Consider the following 24,161-nt stretch of genomic DNA (forward strand, 5'->3'; position numbering starts at 1 on the left):
GAGAATCCTAGAGCGCTCATCATTGAAAAGAACTATCGAACAATGAGACGGATGTACAACCCTCCAGAGGAACCAAAACCATCTTTTCCGCATCAGGAAAAGCTGGTGGAATATTGTCAAATAGCTTCGAAGCAACCAGGAAACAATCAAGAGGCCAACGGTTCAAGTAAACCTGCACTGGAAAATCCTGTGAGACGATCCTCGAGAATTAGACTGTCACCACAACGATTGATAGAGCAATATTGATCACACGCGGGTTTCAAGATATGGGGCAGAACTATCCCCTAACCTGTTGTGCACCTCGGGAGTAGTCTACCTCACCGGTGGCTGTCTGTTAATTCTGAAAGCCCTGCTCTTGCTAACCGTACAAGTGTAATGTCACTTTGTATATATTGTTATTGCTGTTGTATTGTCGATGCCTTTATTGAACCCTTACATTATTGTAAATTGTACTCAAGTAGTTTGAAAAAGTAGGTCAAGACCAGTTTTTCATACGTTTATTAGTCAATTGTATACTGTATCTTCAGCAGCTGACGATTTCCCTTGACGAGTAGCAACCGAAAATATTCGGATTTATTCAATTGTATATAGCTGCATTCAAATCACAATATGAATCTCCGTAGAACGGAATGATGACTATAATTACTTCAAATATGGGATGTTTTTGTGAAGACCTCAAGTTGGTTTTGCGTACTTTCACAACTTGAGAAGACTTTGCTCGAGTCAATTTTAGACCATGCTTGAATTGAATTTAAAAATTTCGAAATGGCTTATTGACTTGATTGAAAATTTGCAATGACATGAAGATAGTGACCTTATCCCAACAATACCTTGTACTAGAAATCTGCACCGTTATGTGCTACAATGTAGCCTACATCACATAGGCATACTGGCACATTGGTTATGTCAAAATATTAAGCCATGCTACCGGTAGTGGCCAAAACCTGCACACAGTGCACAGTATGCACATATTTCACCTTCAACAGAGGTCATGATAGAAACTTGTCACTACATTAGCGCTAGTTGCTAAAGAAATATTGCTGACGAACCTTTTGTTTACGTCGTCAATATAACCCCGGTGAAGCTACACTAGCGACACGCTAAAATGCAGTGCTCGTTTGAGTTTCCAATCATTGTATATATATATATCATTGGTTAGTGTAAAAAAGACCGCAACTGCGCATCGTTCGGCATCCTATATGTTCATTACTTCGCATTGTACATTGCGTATGTCTTTTTCAGATAAAAATATAACCTGACAAATATTGATAGTATGGATGGGTACGGTTTCAAAGTTACTGCGGAAATTGTGATAGTAATTCAAGCATGATGTAACAAAAATTGGGGGTTTAATGACGCGCAGTAGCCCGTAGAAGAACAGGATAATATAGCTCCAATGTCCAAGTGAGATTCAATGTATGATGATTAGGGCAAGTTTTTGCAACTTTTTTTTACAGCTTCAGACAGCTTCCTAGATACTCAGAATATATAGTGTTTGGAGGGATTTTATGGTGTAACTTTTCTCTGTTTTTCATGCCAACTCCTATTGGAACTTTTATCTGATAGTGCGTAAAAATGTAAAGGATTGATTTAAAAACATGCTATAAACTAGTTCTAGTATGGTTCTATTCTCTTTGATTTTCATAACAAAGAGCTATATGATGGGTTAGCTGCATCTCACAGTTATCTATGACACAACCCCTGCCAAGCATGACAGTGTCCGAACAATGTGTAAATAGATCGCTTTATTAATTCTGTCATTTAAATTTGAGATAGTGGATCACCCTTTTCAGGCTATTGATTCTGTTGATGGTCGCTGAGGGTGAGTATTTTTGTAATGCCTTGGGTCAAGTTTGCAGACCTAGGAGGTTTTGGGTGTGTTATTTGACTTGTTTTTGGGGAGGGGGTTATCGCTATGCTGTTTGGCTTTTGGGGGAAAAATTATTCCCGCACTGCATAATTTTCTTGCTGTGTGGTGGGAAAGTATGTAGTTTTTAGCGGTGTCGCCAGACCGTTTGTTAAATGGCGAAGTAACAAATTTGACAGCTCTGCAGGAACTAGGCTTTACAACGGAACCTTTCGAGTATCTCATACCCTAATAATTTAACAAAAAATATACTTGCAACTTTTTACTGCAACTTTTGCTGAAATTAAATGCAACTTTCTCGCGATTTTAGTGCAACAAAAATTCGCCCTAATGATGGTTAATGCTTCAATTCATTCGTGACACTGATAAATATTGTGATTCAACATGTATTACCGATGTTAAGTCATCATATATACTCAACTCCATAAGTTTATATTGTAGTTTATTGTTAATCATGGTGCAGGTTGTGTGTTCAAATGTGGAGGAACATTCAGCGAAGATGATGGCCGAGTTGAATCGAATGAAACAAGAAAAGGATCATTGTGACTTCATAATTCAAGTCGGAAATTATGTGTATCATGCCCACAAAAATGTATTGTCGGCTGGATCGGATTATTTCAAAGCTATATTAAAGCACGGCACAAAAGAGAGCCGCGAAGGAAAAGTGGTTTTCAGAGATGTGGATTTTGAGTGTGTGAAAAATTGCGTCGATTTCATATATTCTGGTAAATTAGAAATTAGTGATAAAAAGACGAATGATCTTCTTCATGTCGCAATCATGATGCAGTTGGAAGATCTGGTGGAAGCTTTCAGAAGATTGGTCAAAACAAAAGAAGAAATTTGTAATGATGAATTGATAATTCTTTCTGATGATGGCAAATGCACAGGTGATGTGGAGTTGAAGACCGCGGCGAGCGCTTGGAAACCGATCAAACGCGATACCAGTTCGAAACTGTCTCAGGAAGAATTGGACACTCTGGTGGGTGAAGTGTGACCCGGTGCAGACATGGGGTAATCGCGATTAGTAATCGTAATCGATTACGACGATTACAACATTTTCAAGTAATCGTAATCGCAATCGATTACATTCGAAAAAATTCCGAAGTAATCGTAATCGTAATCGACTACTTCACATATCTAATCGATTTCTTTGTGAAACAACGATTACTTTGTATTTGTACAAGGGCAATGACATAAACTAGACATTCGTGAACAAGAAAGAGATATGATGCCAGGTTAGCGATAGCAGAAACGTATGATTTTTAAACGCCATTGCTGATTATTACGTCAGAAGTATTAGTTTGCTCGTCAATGCGTAGGCTAAGTACACATAGTAAATAGATATTCGATTTGTACTTTGTAGTGTAATTGTATCGAATATGATCGATAACGATAGTGATTGTAAGAACACCCGACATGCTGTATATCTGATTATCAATACCCTCGAAACGTCATTACCTCGCAGCAGGATAATAATCAACACTCTGCCTGTAGTTTCAAATAGTAACGGATGTATTGATATTTGGTTATGCGTAGTTAAACGCAGTTTGACCGTTGCTGCTTGGCGAGCAGTAGGCATAGGTACGTACATCGAACAAATATTTGAAATTTGTACTCGTCAAATGAAACATAACATTACGATTTCCACAACGAAGGGTGGGTGTCTAATCTCAAAGACTTCTCCAAGTCGTTACGACACCTTCTTATCTTTTCATTGAATCGCAGTCTTGTGGGATTTTGTAATGATGAAATTTTATTAATAAACTGAACTGAAGTATTAAAAATCAACAGCTGCTGATATATATCATAACCGAGCCGTTCTTTGCCCTTTCTCGTAACAGCATCAAGCAATATCTGTATCAAATGAAGGCAGAATTTTATATCACTTTATCTTATTCTCGTATGACTCTACTTTAAACGGGCGTCAATCATTATTTCGCAATTCTTTACTCAACATTTGGACCTGCCACCATAGCAGTCCTCTTATACACCATGTTAGCGTGGGTTGTGGCTAGCATCAGAACCAAAACAGTAATTCGTCTCCCACTCCAAACGTTGATCTTACGCCCCGATAGGGTGGTCAATTTTCAATTTGATGACTGCATTTCGTCAATAATATTGGTTATTGCGTGATGCTACAATTTATTTTTAATCCTCTCTCCGCCCCGATTGTCAGATTTACCTGCAAAGCTGGGGGCACGTAATTTATAATAATAACATATGGTGTGTTGCTATAAGTACTTTATTCTGTTGTTAATTCGTGACCTCCCGTCTGTTATATAATCAAAAGATATTGTAATTGCCCAAACGTAGCAGACTAAAGGAAAAACTTTCGTGAGACGCACACTCAAATTGTCATGTCTTCATTCCTCCGTGGGTGCCCCGGATGGCATTTGTATTGTGGGGATCAGATTGATAGGACATGATTATTGGTCACGCCCACCCACTGCTGCTATTGAGAATGGATAGGCTACATACCCAATGTTTCGGTAAGGGTCTTGCGTTGGAAGCACACTTCGTGTGGAGTCGCATGTTGGCCGAAACTGCATATATCTTTTGGTGTCTCATGGCGCGGTAATGATTGGGACCGAAATGCCTATACCTATAATTTATGCATGCTTTTTTCTTGAGCGGGAGAGGTACGCATTTCAAAAATCTATCTAGAGACAATCTAGCGTCATTGTAGAGCAGGGGTGGGCAAACTACGGCCCGCGGGCCGCATGCGGCCCGCAACACCGTTCTGTGCGGCCCGCGAGAGTCTAAAGAAACAGATTAAAAAAATATTGATAAAAAGCTTACTAAAAATCGAATTAATGCAGGGACTTGATTAAATTTTTTCTTAGTATATTTCACCATGATAATTCTAAGGCAGTGGTTCTCAAATTGGGGTGGGCGCGGAGTGAAAACATCTGAAGGGGGTTGCGAAGCTGAGCTCAACTGAATTTTTTCGCGCTTCGCGCGATTTACATATAATTCATAGTTATTGCTCTGTATTTAGTCTGAATTTCATATTTAAAAATCTCTCATCCACAGTCGTAACCTTCCATGCCAGCAAACTATCGGCTATGTTTGCTAGCATCCGAGTATGTTACGTTTCGTGATATGACGACAAGTGGGGCGCGAAATCTTTCACCATCATAAGGGGGGCGTGTCTTAAAAAGAACAACTGTTCTAAGTTAAATACTTACTATATTGTTTCTTATATTCAATTTCTGGCGCGACAGCCCGATCTCGAGGCCCACGAAGTTTGAAGGGTTTCTGCTAAACATCACAGAAATACTAAACGACATTGACATAATTCGGATCACGACTCAAGACTGTGATTTCAGATTGGCAACTCCAGTTTTAATCATTTCAGTGATGTGCTTATAAAAATGATTCGCGCGTGTCTTAATTTGGTAGATTCGTTCTCTGTATGCGTAGAATTAGGGTATTTATATTTTATCTACACATATGGTAGAAGCTACCATGGTTATGATGCTGTCAGCGTTGTGTGGCCTGGAACTGAACCGAAAGCGGAATTACTAAATCTATGAACAGATCGCTCTTCACAGATTTAAATTTCAATCTTGTTCTAAGATTCGGGATAACCGACTATCATCTCTACTATAGTTTTGACAAATTGGTTATTGAGGTCGGCCAGCCTATGAAATCTAGTCACTATTTCTGACGTGTGTACGATATCATCAAAGCAATCTTTGGTTTGTTTTAAATTGGCATATATAATATCTTCATGTCCTCACTATATAATCAAACACCAATAATGCGTTTTGGTTTATAATCTCAATTTTATATAGTGCGGCCCGCGAATGGATTCAGATGTTGAATGCGGCCCGCGAGCTCAAAAGTTTGCCCACCCCTGTTGTAGAGTCACTCCAAGAAAATTTTAAAGTCCATTTAATCTCTCGAAAATACTCTCTGTTGATTTGCGAAATAGTTTTGAGTGCCTTTCGAGTTCGCTCCCAACCCATTGGAGAGATTGGGGAGCAGCGGTTACGAGCCTGGCAAGAATGCAAATCCTTGGGTGCGATAAATCGTCCCCTACAAAGGAGGAATGGGTGAATTGTGACGTAACAATCAAATGACATATCATTTATAAAGAAAGTTGTAATCTCATCAGGCCTTTTTCATCGCAACCTTATATTGTTTTCAATATATCTTCCGAGATTAGTTTTAAGAAGCAAAATAAATGTAATCGTGAGTAATCGTGATTACTTTTCCAATGTAATCGTAATCGTAATCGACTACTTCCTGATTTTGCTGTAATCGTAATCGTAATCGCGTGATTCCGAAGTAATCGTAATCGCAATCGATTACATTCATGAAGTAATCACCCCATGTCTGACCCGGTGTGGCGTTTGTAGCGTACTTTAGCAAACTGAATGTTGCTGCCGAATAGCATGGAAAGCGTTTTTACGTGGTGTTCATGAAACTTTCGGATTTCTTTATTGGACTTGATGTTCGGGTCTGTTCCAATCGATAATTCAGACTGATCATTGACAGCGATGACTATGCTGGTCAGAGTTTGACAACTAGACAATTTTTGTATCTTTTCCAAATTACTTTACAATTAGAATTGTAGCTATGCCTTTTTAAAAATAGTAGTAGTAATAGCAGTAGCGATAGTTCACGATGTACAGATCGGGTTTAATCCTACTGAAATCAAGTATATTTACCCAAAATTTTGTCATTCTGGCGCTCTGTCTGGACAATTTTTGACTTTGAATCATTGTAGCTGTTAACATTCCACGTCGTTCACGATGTATACTTCTCTGTCCAGGGTATCATGCGTGGTATCGGGGTGATCCTGCACAAAATCACGCGATCGACGTTCAAAGACGTCATGAATGAAGTGCTGGCTTTGAAAATCGACACAGAGAGAAAGCTCAGAGGCACAGTCAACCTGATTTTCGAAAAGGCCATTGACAAGCCCAACTTCTCAGAAGTCTATGCAAACATGTGCCGGCAGATGACGCATATTCGCGTCACCGCGGAGGAGAGCTCCGACCAGCAGGACGCGACGGGCCCGGTCGAGTTTCGAAAGCTCATCCTGACCAGGTGCCAGAAGGAATTCGAACGGGACGATTCTGACCGCGGACATCTTCTCGAGTTGAAAAAGAAAATGGAGTCCAACACCGACCAGGTTTGTGGAGATTTTCGATTCTTGCTATGTTCCCGATGTGATGGCATGGTGATTGGATGTTATCATTGAACACCTGAGTAATTCAATTCGAAATCGAGTATCAGAATATGAGAGAGAGAATCTATTCGGTTTCACCAAGAATATATAAATAGGCCTACAAAGCAAAATATAATTCAATTCATTAATTCAACAGCAAGTATTACTCAGTATGATGTCGTATCAGTATGAGAGATATGAAAAGCTCAAATATATGTACTTTTTATAAGGCGACAAAGAATATGTCAGTTCTATATCACAATATAGATTATTTCAAACTCGCCCATTTCATTGCACTTTGTGACAATGCTTTGCCGAAAATGTCATTTCCGCTAACGGGATACGACCAATTGAGATTTCAAAGCTTCGACATTAAGATGAAGAGTTATATAAGAGCCATTTATTGAAAAAATAACAGTCTTTACTCGCTCTCAATGACACGTCTGCTTTTCGACGTGCTAGGCCGTTGTTGTTTATTTGCGGATCGGGCAATGATGATTGCCCTCGGTCACTTCGTACAGTGTTAAGGACGGCGAAACTCCTTGCCTGAGCCCGTGTGTCCGCTGTGTATCTGAATCAGATTGTATCAGTGTATCCAATTCCGAGATGCCCCATATATCTTGGATGCCCCTGATTGAGGTCTCCTGAAATTATATTCTGTCCCGGAGACAACACACATTCATGCACAATTACACAAATGCACAATACGCATACAATCCGAGATGCCTCTTTTGTCTCGGAATCACAACATATACACAATATTTGACGATGATGAATGAGGTTTCTCCCGAGTGTCGAGCACTCCTCCACCGTGGGGAATGTGGCGTTCCGAGTAATTGAAATTGCAATTTTCACGCATACGCTAAAATTCCCCGCCGTTTGAACATGTTATGTGGGCGAACAGCTCTTGTTTATGCGAGTTTATAATACGTTCATATTCGATAATAATCATGTCTAAGACATTCAAACCCGTTATTGAAGACCCAAAAAATTATGTATTGGTATAGATAGGGTAGCGGCGACCCTCGTATTTTTAGGCAGGCCGCAACATAAAGCGCCATATCTTTTCATAAAGTGCAATGAAATGGGTACCGGTATGGTCAAAAATATTCAAGATTATCACTGATGTAATGTGGAACTAGCGTTATTTTCTATGTGGTCACGTAAAAGATACGCCTTTTAACTTCCCACATCGTTCACACTCTTGCGATGTCGAAGCCTTATTTTCGATTTATAATCGAATCACTCTGGTATTGATTTGCCCAACCATTTTCTTTCTTGTGCTTATGACCCTACTTTTTTAATCAGGAACTGGCGCCCCAACTAAAAGTAGAATACGACACGGCCAAATTCAAGGACCGCCGACGGACACTCGGAAACATCCGTTTTATCGGAGAACTTTTCAAGGTTCGCATGTTGACCGAGCCGATTATGCACAACTGCATCATGACCCTGTTCAAAGCCAAAGACGACGACCATCTGGAATCGTTGTGCCATCTTCTAACTACGATAGGGAAGGATCTCGACCATCCGAAAGCTAAGGTGACCGCTCGACGGTTATAAGATCTCAATACGATGCAGTTTTGAATTAAAGTTGAGAGTGCACAATAAGTTTTTGACAGCAGCCATTTTTATTTCAAAAGGCGCCATATTCACAAATCGAGGTCACGCTTCTTAACCCTTGGCGAAATTTCCGGATAACACCATAGCATCAACTGACAACTATCTGCTTAATCACGTCGAGAATGCGACAGTGAAGAAATCCGTGCCACAAATTTCACAACGGATTAAGAGATGACACGTCACTTAGATTCCACAGATTGATGAATTCCACCCAAACTACAGTTATACCTCGGAAAAATGGCTGCTGTCAAAATCTTTTTTCGTCTTGAATTTGAGTCTACGTTGGATTTAGTGCACAGTGCCCCTTTAATTGCTACTCTTGATGACATATTCTATTGTATGTTGTCGCCTTTCAGGAACGGATGGACCAGTATTTCAGCCACATCCAGAAAATTATTGACGAAAAACGTACTTCGTCTCGTGTCCGACTCTTGCTGCAAGACGTCAATAATTTGAGAACGGTACGCTGCTCTGTGACTTGCGCCTGTCTGCTACTCTTTCTAATCTTCATTCATTTTTCTGTGATAGAACAACTGGGTGCCACACGCCATTCAGACGCAAGGCCCCAAAACATTCGGTCAGATTCGTCAGGACGCTAAAAACGAACAGGAGATGCTGCAGCAGAAGTTGGCTTCCACGCCGAACCCAATTCAGAAACAGGTTGCTGTGTAAATTTTAAACTGTGCTTGTCTACTGGTCGATGTTTGGAGCAGTGGTTCATAAACTTCCAATGCTTGTGCCGCATGATATTCATAGAATTGACCCAGAAACAATTGATACGAGTGCATTAATTAATTTCAAACATCGAATGGCAAATTCATGCTTGCAAACACTCGCGTTAAGGTGCAATTATAAATTTCGGTAATAATGTTTTGATGACATTTGAACCGCAAACGCCAAAAGGGTCAACCCACTGAAATGTGAATGCATCTGGCCCATGTTGAAACTTTTTCAACTCATCTCGTCGGCATCAAAATATTTGAACAGCTTCTTTTAGGTACAGAACTTCAATATACAATTGCATAATACATTCATATTGAAAAGAACCCAAATATTTTCGGCTGACACTCGTCAGGGGTAATCGTCAGCAGCTAGTAGTAACTAGAGTAGTAACTCGTAGCAACTAGTAGACTATTCAATTGTATCAAAATATTTGAATAGTATATTCATTCTGAAATCAGCCCGAATGTTTTCGGCTGAGCACTCATTAGCAACTAGCCGAGAATTGAAAAGAACATTGTATATCAGCAATCGTGCCACAAAATATGATGTGAAGAGCTTCTTGGAGGTACAGAACTTCAATATACAATTGAATAGTATATTCAAATTGAAATGAATATACTATTCAATTAAAATTTGATGGCACCGGCATGGAATTATGTAATTATGTACCATCGTGTACCATCTAAAACGGGGGTTTTAAACTCAAATGTGATAGCGGGCCAATTTCCTAGTTTTGATGACGCCGCGGGCCGCATCTTCAAGTTGGAGTAGTACATTTATTTCCACGTAGGCCTTATTTGACGGAACCTGGCAGACTAGCATTCCATGCGCATTGTGAAAATGTGATTTACTAATGTAATATTCACGCTTGCCACGAAAAAACAATGATTGGCCTGATATCAGATTAAATTTGGTTCCATTCTAACAAGTATAAACCGCCGCAGAGCCAATTTAAATTTTAAATTTATTAAGAAGAACTCGAAATAAAAATTTAAAATTATCCACCAATGAATTTAATCCAGGAATTATCAACGAAAAACTCAAATAACTCTGCTTCTACTAGAGAGAGAGAGATATGATATTCTTCTTCGTCTGCACCATCGAGATGCTTTGACGACAGAGTTGCGATACGGTCGTCTAGTCTGCGCCCCCGTTTTATTTTCTCCCTCATGCTATCCGTGATTGCTGAGCTCTACTAGGTAGTTGGCATTGAGTCAAATTTGTTTTGCATTGTTTTTGAAGACAACTCACCAATTTCATGGGGTTAACAGAAACATTGGGATTTTTAAAATTTAAACACGGAGCATTTTTAAGATATTCCAACCCTAATGTGTATATTAGGGTTGTTCAGAATTGACCGAATTTCAAAAAGTCTAGGTTTTCAGTCCGTTTCCCATGCCTTATACCTTAAAAACAAATTCTGGCAACTTTTTTTTGTAATTCACCCCCTGCATCCGTGTGCACATTGCCGTTTTTTCATGCACCTAAAAATTTTTTCGGAATTAGGGGATTCCCCCGTTGTCAGTGACTCGACAGGAATGGCGTGTGTTCTCACTGACGTGACGCGTATGTTCTAGCGCTGATGAAGCGCTGAGCACGGCTGTGAAACGGGGATCATTGATTAGTCAGGGGCCTTGCTGCTTTGTTGTTGATGGACTGCGTTTACGATTGAGGTGCAGGACTTATCAGGCAGCGTTTTGACTCATGCTATTAGCGAGTTTTGCGCGTGATTAGTGAACATAGTATTATAGCAGTATACAACTATTTGATATAATAGACCTGATACTCTTTTCCTTTCTACTGGGATAGAAACAAAGCTTGCAAATGTCTATTCCAGTGACTGGGGAAAACCGCCAGTCGGTTGCTCTAAATTTTTTGTTTTATCCCAAGATATCAATATACTGGTATGAGTTTTTCCAATTTAGGAATAACTATCTTCGATAATCTATAACTAGATCTAATCTGGCTACTCCTGTGCAAGTTATGCAGTATGTGTTCGACCTAAAACTCTAAAAGAACTGAAATGTTTTCCACTATTCTTTGTTGCTTGACTGAGTTTATGTATATCTGTTTTTCTAGGATTAGCTGTAGTGCGAAATGTCTGAAAAAAAAGAAAATCGTCATCTAGTGCAGCAGTACCGAAGAAAACTAGAAGAACACGATCGCTGACACAGCATTTCTTAGTTGGGCCATCTGAGGAAGCCATTACGGGATCGAAGTTGCCCACTCTGAGGCAAGTTATGCAATATGTGCTACACCTGAGAGAGCATTCATTTTTAAAAAATGAACCAGTCAAGTCACACATCCAGATCGCAGTAGATGAAGTGATCGGTTTTTGGTTACTTGCTGGTATAAAGACTATCACAAAAGTCAATGCCACTAAAAGATTGGAAACAGTACGGAAACAATGGCTGTCACTAAAGAAAACTGCAGGCCGGCAATATGTATCAAAAAAACAAAGCGACTTTGAAGCCAAACTGAGTAAGCTATGGGATATAGGAGCCCCTGACGCGATAGCGACAATTGAAGCAAGTAGACTTCTTTCTGACGATAAAAAACGTGAAGACATAGCATTTTATCAGGATCAAAGGGGTCCGAGATTAGCAACGATCGGTGGCAAAGATAAAGTGTTGAAAGCGAAAATCATGCAACAAAAGAGACGGACCATGAGTGCAAGAGAGTCTGCACCAGCATCAAGTAGCGAAGGTGAATTTACAGAGAGCTCATCTACATCTTCACAGGTAGCTGACACTTCTCACAGCACTGATTTTGAACTTGCACAGTCGACATCTGGTCATTCCGCTAAATTTTTGACTCTAAAAGCTCCTGTAAACCTATTCAGCGACGAAGACCTATGCCAGGTTTTTGATCGCTTGAAAGTCAGTGATAATGCCGCTACCATGATAACTGCAGCACTGATTAAAGCTTGCGATGGCAACCCTAATGACTTCCATCTTTCAAGATCTGGGACCTATCGACGACGCATTGCAAATCGTTTGAAAATTTCCGAATCTATCTTTGAAAAAATATCCACCAATCCCCAGAGCACATTGCATTGCACTGGGATGGAAAGCGCACTAAGAGTCGTCTAGGATATCAATTTGAGGCCTTGGCAGTGCTCGCATCGTCTGCGTATTCCGGCGCATTTAAGAAAGGGAAACTTCTTGGCATTCAAACTCTGGAAAGTGCTACAGGAAAAGCAAAGGCTGATGCATCATTTGAACTGCTGGAACTTTGGAATTTAACAAAATCTGGTAGAGCTCTTGTGTTTGACACAACATCCTCAAACACTGGTAAAAACAAAGGTGCGATTCCGTTACTTGATGAATTGATTAACAGGAAAATTTTCTACAATGCCTGTCGCCATCATATTTATGAACTGGTCATTCGAGAGGTTTGGAAGTGTTTGTTTGGATCGACAACCACAGGCCCTGAAAACACGGATTTTAATACCTTCAAGAAGAAGTGGAAACATATTGATAAATCAAGAAGCTATAAAACGCTGAAGTTTATTGAAGGCAGCTGGTTGGCGATGAAAGCTGATGAAGCAAAGCAAGAAATAATTCCACTTATGAAACCCAATGATGGAAAGCAGAAAGAAGTCTTGATAAGAGATGACTACAGAGAATGTGCAACAGGCACCTTGGCGATTTTGGATGACAAATATGTTGATCATCGTTTTCGCAAGCCTGGTGCTACTCATAGCGCTACATGGATGAGTCAAGTCCTGTACTGTCAAAAAATGTTCATGTGGAGTGAGCAAATGGACTATTCTGAAGAGTTCATTGAAAAGTTCGAACGAATCAATACATTCATTGCTTTGTTCTATGTTCCAGCTTGGTTGAAAACTGGTATTGCATGTGACGCACCTTGGAATGATCTCAAATTCCTTCATGACATGAAAAACTTTTCATTATGCGATCGCACTGTTGCTGATGTGGCATACAAGAAATTGCGAAAACATCATTGGTATCTAACTGAGGAAAAGGTGGTATTTACCACGTTCTCGGCTAATCCAACGATTCCTGACAAACTGAAGGAAGCGATGGCTGCTAAATTGCTGAAAATGCCAATCCCTGAAAAATATCGCAGATGTATGCCTCTCAGTCTGATCTCTGACTCTGTCTCTGAGTCAATGAGTATGGTCGATTTGATTGGGCCAGAATCGTGGTTTCTATTTGATGGATTTCGTGACTGCTCAAGAATTTGTGAATACTGTTGAAGTAGTTAATGATGCAGCAGAGCGTATGGTAAAATTGAATAGCCTACCGACTATGCTGCGTTCATAACGGATGACAAAAAACAGCGAGCGAGCCTCCTACAAGCTGTGGAAGATCACCGGAACAGATATGCAGATTTCTCGAAAGCAACCATTTCATCCACCTGATTTATGTAATATTTTGCCAAGTTGATCTCTTTCTTTGCCTTATTTTTTCGTTTCCAGTGATGTTTATTATGTGGCTGTGAGTGGATGTTACATTTACAGTTGCATTCTTGCACATGGGGATCCAGGAAATTGATGAACAGTGCCGGACAGGTTTGAGGGGTGTAGGATATGTGATCCAACAAAATGACTATCAGTTTTAGGTAGTTTTGAGCAGTTCTAAGGCTGGGTGGGACATGGAAATGATATCCTGAACTAGGAATGCCTTGTATAGTGGGGTTTTGTAGCACTCCAAACCGCAACAGCTGCATAAATCCATGTCATATGTCACTTTAACTAGGCTAGGTAAAATCGTGACACTCAGATTTTAGGGGAATCCCCTATTTTCAGCTGCTATTCTTCCAGCTCAATGTGCACACGGATGCAGGGGATGAAGTACAAAAAAAAGTTGCCAGGATTTGTTTTTAAGGTATAAGGCAGGGCCGGCCAACCCGTGGCCCGCGGGCCACATGTGGCCCGCGAGAAGGTTTTGAGTGGCCCGCGAGGTAATTTCCGAAATTTCTAATATCAAAAATGGATTGCACAGATTGTGAACATGCAAGGCCAACCAAAAATTTGATTAGTTTGGCCGCAACACTTGAGATGTGATGACTAAAATATCAGTTCCGACGCATTGACAGATCCATCAGCCAGTCACATATTGGTATATCTTCGTACACTACAATAAAGCAGAATAATTTGCGATAGATTTATCAGAAGTAAAAATTTTCTACAAGCTTAGCGCAACATGTTGTCACTCGATTCCTTGTTTTTAATATTGTTGCCCTTTTTGTGAAAATGGAAGAACGCCTGATGTATCATATTGAGTCTAACTATGTTCACGAGACAAATGCAACCTTGCGTTTGCGCTCGCAGTAAGATCGTTGACTATGAAACCTAGGCTCGGAATGATTGACGCATGTTGGTCGCAGCTTTCAATATCGATATGTCCATGCGCCGAATAGCCCAGTCCTCGCAAACTTGGCCCAGCGATATACGGCAGGCCCGCAATATAGTCAAGTGACAATATTATTGACCTATAAACTTCAAAAAATTTTCGCGCTTCGCGCGGGCGCGGTAAGTGGCCCGCGCAATATTTCGTCAATCGAATGTGGCCCTTTGGCTGAAAAGGTTGGCCAGCCCTGGTATAAGGCATGGGAAACGGACTGAAAACCTAGACTTTTTGAAAGTCGGTCAATTCTGAACAACCCTAGTGTATATGCGGCTTAACCTCCAACGACCCATGGATCATCGAAGCCCTGGGGTTGGTTTGAACCCTAGTTGAGTACCACTGATCTAGTGCATACAGCCAACACACTTGTAATTGGAGTAATACGGAAGTGTATCATTAATAAATTTCTCATATGTATTTGTGTCTATAGGGAAGTCGTAAAAAGAACCGTATGGGAAACCGTGTTGGACATGAAGATGGCTGGACCAAAGTCCAGACAGTGAAACCGGTCCTGTTCGACCGGTCCAAGATGAAAATGCAGTGCACCACGTTGGTAAATGTGAGACATGATGTAAGTTTTTTATTTGCTGACGTTACATCGTATGACAGCGAGGCTTGAGATGACAAAAGTCTTGAAGGCCGATAACCCTGTATATGTTTGAAGTGATAATCAAATTCTTCCCTCAGCTCAGTAGGAAAATGAAACCAGCAAAAATAAAGATAAGAGCGAATATAAGAGAGCTATAGTAAAATGAAGGAAACGGCTTCCCCTGTTGACAGTGTGAGCTTGTGCTGATATCGGTGTAAAATGTGAACCAAACCAGGAACTGCATTTACTCAAAATTCACACATCACTATGATGATATAATATGTTCTTAGTACTTGGATAAGATAAGTGGTAACAAACAGAAGCAGCTAGTTTTAAACAAATGATATTGGAGAGAACGGTGGATTACCGGTATGTTCCAAAATTTATCCCCAAGAGTATGGGTAAGAGCGCTAGTATCGCTACGTTTTGTAATACCAAATTTTCATTCCAAATGTCCAATTCATGATGCAAATTCGATCTGTGCGTTTTAGAATATCCGAGAACTCGGAGCTCAGCCCCGGGGTCAGAGCATGTCCGCGCTGAAAGCCAGACAGAACGAACCCAGCAAACGTTACCGCCTCGAGATGGACCTCACTCAGCTCTTGAACAAGGGCCTGACGAACAGCGATATATTCGATTGGGTCGTAAAGAACTTGACGACGAAAGAATCGGTCGGGCCGGACTTTATTCGCGCTCTCACCATTAGCGTATGCAGGAGATCTCTCAAAAGTAAGATGTTTTTAACGGCTAGTTTATAGTAGTGTCAATTGCCATGTTGATGAAATGTGTTTTGAAGTGCGGCTGCTTCAAAGTAGTCGAAGTCTGTTCTCTGGTAAACGTATTGTCGTAAATTTATACTCTTCTGCAAATAGCGTTTTTAAAGACGAGTCAAAACTGCTTCGAGTGGAAGTAGAAATGAATGCTTGAATAGTACTAGAATGATAACCGTAATTTTCCAAGTATAGTACGCCCCTATGTATAATACGCACTCTTAAAATGGCATGGAAATTGTGGGAAAAAGCCTGTACCCATGTATAGTACGCACCCTGCATTCACTGTACATGAATAGCTGTGTTTTAGTACACGATGTTGTTCTGTTTTGCGATGTCACAGTCGAACAATCATGACATAACCATCGCTAATCATTATGCAATTAACGGCATTGTCTCTAAACGATAGTACAGAGCAGCCAAAGCCTGCGAAGCTGGCAACGTGATAGTTCGGGCCAGCGACACGACGTCTTGCGCACAAGGTTTATTACAGATGCGATTGCTAATCATTTTACACGTAACGGTATTGCCTCTATACGATAGTAGATATATCTATAGTAGCCAAAGCCTGCGAGGCCGGCGACGCGATATCTTGCGCACGAGGTCAGATGCGATTGCTCAGGCCAACGGTTGTGTCGTGCACACCACGCCTGTCGGAGGTGCGACTGATTACGCAAGCGATTATATTTCGCGCACATGGCCTGTTGATGAATTAGCGAGGATTGCCGCGCGCACGTCCAGCAATCAATGAATGACCTAATTTCGCTCACGTGCAAACGGCAAACCAACTCAGCAGGAGATTACGTGCTGTGCAGAGACTCTGGTTAATTGGCATCACGTGTTTTACTAATTGGTAGCGCGTTACACTGATAATACGAATTACTGGGCACCATGGCTGAAAGTGATGCGCGACTGGAAACAAACATGAAGAAAGGTGTGATTTCAAGTTTTTTATTGAGGGAGATTTTTTCAAGCGTGTTGTTCCCATGTATAATACGCACCCCCCGATTTTAGGGCAAAAAATCGTGAACATTTTGCGGAATATACATGGAAAATTACGGTAGTTTGCAAAGTAGTGGAAAATGATTGACGATATGGGCGCAATTTTTGAAAATAGATTCGGTCGTCGTGATGCAGAGGGGCGTATTCTCACTGTTGTTATGACGACGCAGAGCTACTTTCTGCTTTTGAAAATCCCAAATCCAAGGTGTAATGAGTGGTTTTTCATTAAAAAACTGGTTAAAAGTGGAAAGACAGCCATTTTCTACTTCCAAATCTCAATCTGAGCATTCAAATATATTTGCTGAGCTTATAGCTACGCTGTCAAGTCGGGGCGAACGTCGCGTTGCGCGTGATTTTCTCTGCTTGTAACTTCACAGGATTCGACTTTTCTGTTTCAGTCGATCCGAAAAACGGCGACAAAATGACCGTGGTCGAAGATAAGATCACAGAACGCAGCATTCTGCTGAATAAATACATCGAAAATCGACAGGACAGGGAGCTGCAAGTGTTGTACGCGCTACAGAATCTGATGGTCGAACTCGGTCAACCGCGAGGTAATGAAGATAATTTCTTGTTCCTCCACATCAGTGGTTCTTGATCATTTTATAGCTGTGAGCCACTTAGTTCCGCTCGGAGTCTAGATAGGAATTAAGTTTCTGATATAACAGTGTGTAATTAGTAGGGCCATTTTTATATGACCTTAAGAAATCAATTATATGACTTTATTTTTGGGAAAATATGACTTTATATGACTTTATGCGAAAATCGTGTGTTTTTTCATGTAACCAACGTCACTCATGGAACTGACGAGTAAAACATGAACAACATAACAGTAATACACATCTATTTTTAGTTTAAACCACTTATGTAGTACAGTTTCGTGTAGTGTGGAATGTTGGAGTCTTTAAAGTTACGATTTGGTCGTAAAAATGACTTTAGTAAGGAAAATGAGCGCTCCACAGACGCTGATGTTGGTTGACACTTCTGCAGTTTTGCATACAGCGCTGGTGAAATGTCTTGTCTTTTTATCGCCATAATTTGTTTCACATCGTTTTAGTCCAATCGGTTCTTACAGTAATTTTTGAGCTCAAGCGGATCTTTTCCAAAATCGAGGGCATTTAGATCAGCATGAGCCTCTTTGATAGTGTACGTACATCGCACAACTTTCCATTTTCGGTATCAAGTTTGAAATATTGTTGTAGGGGAGGCATATTTCTGTTAACTGACTTGTCAACATTGGATCGTTCACTGAATCTTTGACGCTCTTTACAATAACTCCTTCAGCTTCCCATGCGTTGACTATTTCTTTCACTTGTGGAAGTCTCTGAACTTCAAATGACGTCCCACTTCAGTGCACAAAATAAAACTGATTGTGTAGAAACACAATGCAATGTGTGGCCTCATAATGCAATGTGTGACCTCATAATGTAATGTGTGACCTCATAGGTCTGCGACTGTAATGTTATGTAGGCTAACGTTACAGTTTGCCTTCGTTCAATCAAAAATTGCCTTACTTTCTTAGTGCGTAATTGCTTCAATTAGCATTATTCATTTAAAGTATACAACAATATGACTTTATAACTCAAATATGACCTAATCAGGAAAATATGACTTTATATGACTTTATAACTTTCTTAATATACCCCATACACATGCGGTTTTTGCGTCAAAATTGATTTCACGACTTACTGATGCATAGAAAAAAATATGACTTTAAATGGCCCTAGTAATTAGCCTTAAGAAGATTGCCTTCGAACTTGAAGAATGTGAATCTGAACTAGGACTATGCAAAAAAGAGTATGGATGATGTTGTAAGTTCAAATATACACTTGTCGGGCGACGGCTAAGAAAATAGTTAACATTTCCGCCGTGGTGATTCATATAGTATTTTGTAATCATTGCTTTTCTAATTATTAGTTTCCAATTCCTCTGTTGCTGGTACTTAAAACGTTACTGCTGCTGTTAACTATTGTATTTGACGCCAAGATTTAAGTTAGTAAAAGCCAACGAAACAAGATTCTTCTGTTTACTGGTACAACATAGCCCATACCTTTTCCGTTGCACTTTGCAGAAATGCTGCGGTTTGATTTAGACTTCACGGAATGTAAGTTCACAAACCTGTGTAGCTACGTAATGTATGATACGACCAGTCGAGTGTTCAAGGCTTCCGCACCGGGATAGAGTATCGATACTTTAATTCTCGTTGATAACATAAGTCTAAATTAGGGGCGGGCAACTTCTCCAGTCGGCGGGCCGGATATAGGAAAATTAAGTACTTGGCGGGCCGGATTGCTGAATCCATACATTATTTGCCCATTTATCCACATATACAAGGAATAAATCGTATGTAATGAATGTATTTTAACGACAGGAATGTCACTTCAAAGCCATTTCTCGCCGATAATGACGCAGACAATGTGGATTTGAGAATAGCATTGTCATACAGTCGCCGCCATGTCTGCTTCTATCTGATCAATCAACACACGGTGCAATCCTTAATTAAGATTTCAAGGCGTTCGATAAGCCCGGTACCCCAAATTTACCAAGATATCAATTCATTAGGGTTGAGTATGTGACGAGATAGCATCATTGTTCAACTGTGTGGCCTAATTAATCCCGATATTGAATTCATGTGGCCCGCGTCCTCTACGAAATTTGAAAAGTGGCCCGCGAACCGTTTTGAGTTGGCGACCCCTGGTATTTAAGCGTAAGCGGTGTCTTCAAAAGCCTAGAAGTGTGCCGTGCTACAAGTCGGCGGTTACGGAATGAAAAATAAGAAATATCAGCCTGGTGTAAATGACCATTGTAGTCGACAAACACCATGATTACGACAAACGACATTAGGGTTGAGTATACACCGTAAATGTCGATAATACAAATCTTCTCGCTTCGACGAACTTACGCGTAAGCTCCACTCTCGCACGCTGCGCAATGCGCATTGCGCATACATGTATATAATAACATACAGTCACTAGTAAGCAAGTAGTGGGAAGTCTCGGCAGACTGGGGCCGCGGGCTACATAATCATGTAAGACGGAAAACTGTCCGCGGGCCGGACAAAATCCCTTCGCAGGCAGGATCCGGCCGCGGACCGTTTGTTGCCCGCCCCTGGTCTAAATCGACACGATTCTATGATTTTGGTGCCCGAGAAAATACTCTCTCGCTACTAGACTGAAATCATCACAATTGATACGCGATTCGGACCCGAGCACTGGAATGTCGCATCATTACTCCCAGCCTTAATTGGGACTGAGGTTTTGTGGAACTGTTATTCTATTTCTAACCTGATTTGGAACAAACGGCGTAGCAATTAATCTAAGTATGACCCATTTTGTGAAAGCTGTAAATTTTCTAGTCTTCCATCGTTGCGCCCTACATGTCACCTGTACTCATTGTCATTGCGATATTCAAAGTCTGGGAACTGCTGCAGTTCAAGTGAAGCTTTTCGGTTCTGCTGGGCAATGATGAGACGGACCACTTTCCTCGTACTTGAAGAATGGCGAAATTCTCACTCTTCGAGCCCCGTGTTGTCCGATCGTTTATCATCTATCCGTCCGAGATGCCCATTTGTCTCCAGGATGTCCTGTAGACCTCTTAAAATATCCAAGATGCCCCTTATGTCTTGGTTCACTAATAAAATCCGAGATGCTCCTTTTGTCTCGGATTCTCGCGATATAGGCTACACAACACACTTTGACGATAATGAATTTTCCTCTCCGAGCGATCCCTCCGTGTGGAATATGCATCGTGCAGTCTCCGAGTCATTGAAAGCATCTTTCAAGAAGTGTCTGCACAAATGTCGGTTAGCGTCATTACGAGTATATATATATAAGGCGCAGAGGTGGTCTGTAGTACTAGCAAAGTGCCATTGTACTCTTTCCAGAGATGAGCATGGATTAGGATTAGGTTTTGAAAAAACAGGATTTGTGAAATTTTGTCGGATTTGGATTGGATTTGGATTAGACATTTTTTTCAGAACGGATTAGGATTTGGATTGGATTTACCTATTTTCTGGGAGATTGAAATGTCGTGTGGCGAATGGCGACAAACTTTATTCAGATCAGTTATTAATGTACTTATGGTTACTAAGTAATCTTGAATCAAGTGAATCTTTGGTTGTGAAAGAAAATTTTCGAGTCCCTCCATTGCATAAATTAGTATTTTTTCTGAATTTCCAGTTGGAATCGGATTAGGATTGGACATGGACTAGAATCTGAAAAAGTTATGGATTAGGATTTGGATTTGGATTTGAAGGTTCGGATTTGGATTGGATTAGGACATAGAAATTTCAAATCCGCTCATCTCTGACTCTTTCAGAGTAGCTGAGTAGATTTTGGCAACTTGCTCTGCTTACTGGAGCTGGGTATGTTTCTTGACTACAATACTTTTATAAATGAAATTGCTAACTTCCTGCCAAAAGTACTAACAATAGTATTACGGTAACGGAACATATTTTCGAAAGCTGTTCCTACATTTATATTGAAATACACCGGAATATTTTCGGCTGAAGTTCTGTACCTCCGAGAGACTATTCAATCGTCGGTCGTGTACACGAGGCCTACAACGTTGAAAGAAGCCTATTACTATTAACACTAAACGTATGCGACCGCTCTACTAAACTCACTTCTATTTCTTGAGTACTGTTAACACCTTCAGATTCTACTTTCGCTTGAAGTAGTTGACATGACTCCATTAGTACTCCAGTAGAAGTAGAAGGTGCGATTTCCAAGCAGGAAGTCGGTATTCTAGGCCTAGTCTTGCCCCAAAATGAAAACTCTTGGGGCGAAAGTAGTTCAGTAGTTTGGAAACCGAGCGTACTGATTTACTTTACTAGCACTGACTTGTGTGACCGCCTGCAATTGATCGTCCGTCCAATTCTCATTCCCAACCGTTTATTTTACCAGACGTCCTTCGCATGCTCTTTGACGTGTTCTACAACGAAGACGTGGTCCAGGAGCAAACGTTTTATAACTGGGAGAAATCCGAAGACCCCAACGAGCAGGAGGGCCGAAGAGTCGCGGTGGCGTCGGTCAATATGTTTTTTACGTGGCTGCGTACGGCCGACCCGGAAAGCGACGGCGATTAGCCGATTAGTGTTCTAATCTCTGAAGATTTATTGGTACCTTGGTTTCGGTGGATTGCCAGGACGCGCCTAGTCGCGGTCATGAGAGAATGTGTATCGCTCTCGCTCTCGAACTGTTTTCTCGACAAGCCTCTCTCTCTCACTCACTCTGCTCTCCGTAAGTTTTTCAAGCAAATTATCGTGACCGTTACTATGCTCTCGTATCGAGCCCGAGAATATCTTCTCTTTTCGATTTCCGTGTCAAAGGGCTGTTTGTCCAACTGTTCTGAACCATATTGACGCGCTTCTATCCTGTGGAAGCCTGTCTTATTTTTTCGATATCATTGTCAATTTATTTATTGTAAATCATCTTGGCGATAAGCGGCCGTAGGAACAGAATTTTGCGACGTTTCACGTTTGTAATTGTGTAACGGTACTGTGCCCGTCTTGGGGGAGACGGGTGCGGTTTTCGTTACGATTCGGTGTGTTTAAAAGCATTCGTTTGGGTTTACAGATTGAAATTATGGCTTTGGTGCGCGCGTCTGACACCACACAATATCGGATTGTGGTTTTGTTGGACGTAGGATTGGATTTTTGAAATGCGTTTGTTGGACACACAGCTCTGCTGCGTCTGTAGAAATTATATTGTTGTTTCTTCGTTTGAAATGATTGTGATATAGTGTATAGTATATATATATATTGTAGTCGTGCTGACGACGGATATGAACGTACAATGTATAGAAGGACTGAAAATTTAAGAAACGAGAATACAGATTGTGAAACAAGGTGTTGCCTTGTTTTCTTTGCTCGGTAGTTGAAACTGTGAGATGCAGGTGGAGTTGACTGCCTCTACCCAGGAACATTTTCAAGATAGATGGTAGTTGTGTAGTGATGCTGATAACCTCTGTAACTTAACTCCGGTAGAATGATAGGGTTGTGGCCAGAGTTAGACAACCGGAAGATTTTCAGCTTCTCACAACTAGATCAGAATCGATGATACCTACCGTTTCTGCCGAATTACATTAGAATTGAATTTCTGAATTTGCAGAGCCTTGCAAATTGAATTTCATTATGAATTAGAAAGCTGTGCAACGAAAAACGAATTCAGTTGATGTCAATTCTGAGTTCATCCTCATAAGCACGAGAGCCGTGGCTGTCTGTGCACTGTACAGTGTACACCAAGCTTCGCACTATACAGATATGCAGTGTTTTCAAGAAAGCTGGAAATTAAAGTACATCAGAATTAAAGCATAGAAACACTTCACAAATCCGATTAGAATTAGATCATAAGCATTTCGCTTTCATTAGGGATCTAGGATATTCTACTCCAAGTCTGGATGTTGCGGGAGGGATCAGGCGTAGCACTTATTCCAAAACGTAAGGATCGCAGAGCAGCATGCCGCTGTGGTAACCCGACACTTTGGAGAAGTCGAAAGGCTTGAAGCTCCATGAATTCCACACGTCACTTTGTGCAGGACACTGAGTGATTATCTAGAATGCTGGGATATAGAACTATATATATCCCTGATCCGGGCAAATTCGGGATGTACCTTATCTGTACCAGTGTTGGGATGACTCGAGTCATGACTTGACTCGAGTCAACTTTTTCGTGTGACTTGACTTGACTCGAGTCACTTCGAAAAAATGACTTGACTTGGCGCTTCAAAAATGTAGATTGACTCGTGACTCGGAGCAAAATTTACGAGTCAATTTCAAGTCATCAAATAATCTCTGTACCTTGTTTATGTTCGGATTATTCGTGATACGCCTGTGGGACTAGTGAGAGCAACCAGTCATTCACTGATTGTACCTTTCACTGACCCCCCTTGTTACATCACAAATAAATTGAACGAAAACGAACTGATGACAGCTTACGTTTATGTGCTATCAGTAGCATAATCTAATAGCAACGTATCTCTGTTTCTTAGACGGCTCAGTGCGTACATCGCGCAGTGCCCACCTTAGCCAACC

The 24,161-nt window shown here is 40.8% G+C and overlaps 1 protein-coding gene across 2 annotated transcripts in view; it reads left to right on the forward strand.

Moving 5' to 3' along the window:
* LOC145441835 (eukaryotic translation initiation factor 4 gamma 3-like) overlaps nucleotides 1-22,975 on the forward strand; it is a 31,764-nt gene extending 8,789 nt beyond the window's left edge. The window contains exons 1-10 of one of the 2 annotated variants that reach the window (XM_080319782.1): nucleotides 2,471-2,592; nucleotides 2,655-2,846; nucleotides 6,648-7,010; nucleotides 8,355-8,588; nucleotides 9,026-9,130; nucleotides 9,198-9,337; nucleotides 15,203-15,338; nucleotides 15,848-16,085; nucleotides 17,527-17,682; nucleotides 22,033-22,975. In XM_080319782.1, coding sequence (XP_080175908.1) covers nucleotides 6,654-7,010; nucleotides 8,355-8,588; nucleotides 9,026-9,130; nucleotides 9,198-9,337; nucleotides 15,203-15,338; nucleotides 15,848-16,085; nucleotides 17,527-17,682; nucleotides 22,033-22,214 — 1,548 coding nt within the window. In that variant the 5' untranslated portion in view covers nucleotides 2,471-2,592; nucleotides 2,655-2,846; nucleotides 6,648-6,653 and the 3' untranslated portion in view covers nucleotides 22,215-22,975. Of the gene's footprint in view, nucleotides 1-530; nucleotides 2,847-6,647; nucleotides 7,011-8,354; nucleotides 8,589-9,025; nucleotides 9,131-9,197; nucleotides 9,338-15,202; nucleotides 15,339-15,847; nucleotides 16,086-17,526; nucleotides 17,683-22,032 lie in introns of those variants that run through there. The other variant, XM_080319780.1, reaches the window with a different exon arrangement.
* Nucleotides 22,976-24,161: the final 1,186 nt, after the last annotated feature.

Source organism: Botryllus schlosseri, chromosome 6 (genome assembly GCF_051294905.1).
Source record: "Botryllus schlosseri isolate E-star chromosome 6, Bs_hap1, whole genome shotgun sequence".
Lineage (NCBI taxonomy): Eukaryota > Metazoa > Chordata > Ascidiacea > Stolidobranchia > Styelidae > Botryllus > Botryllus schlosseri.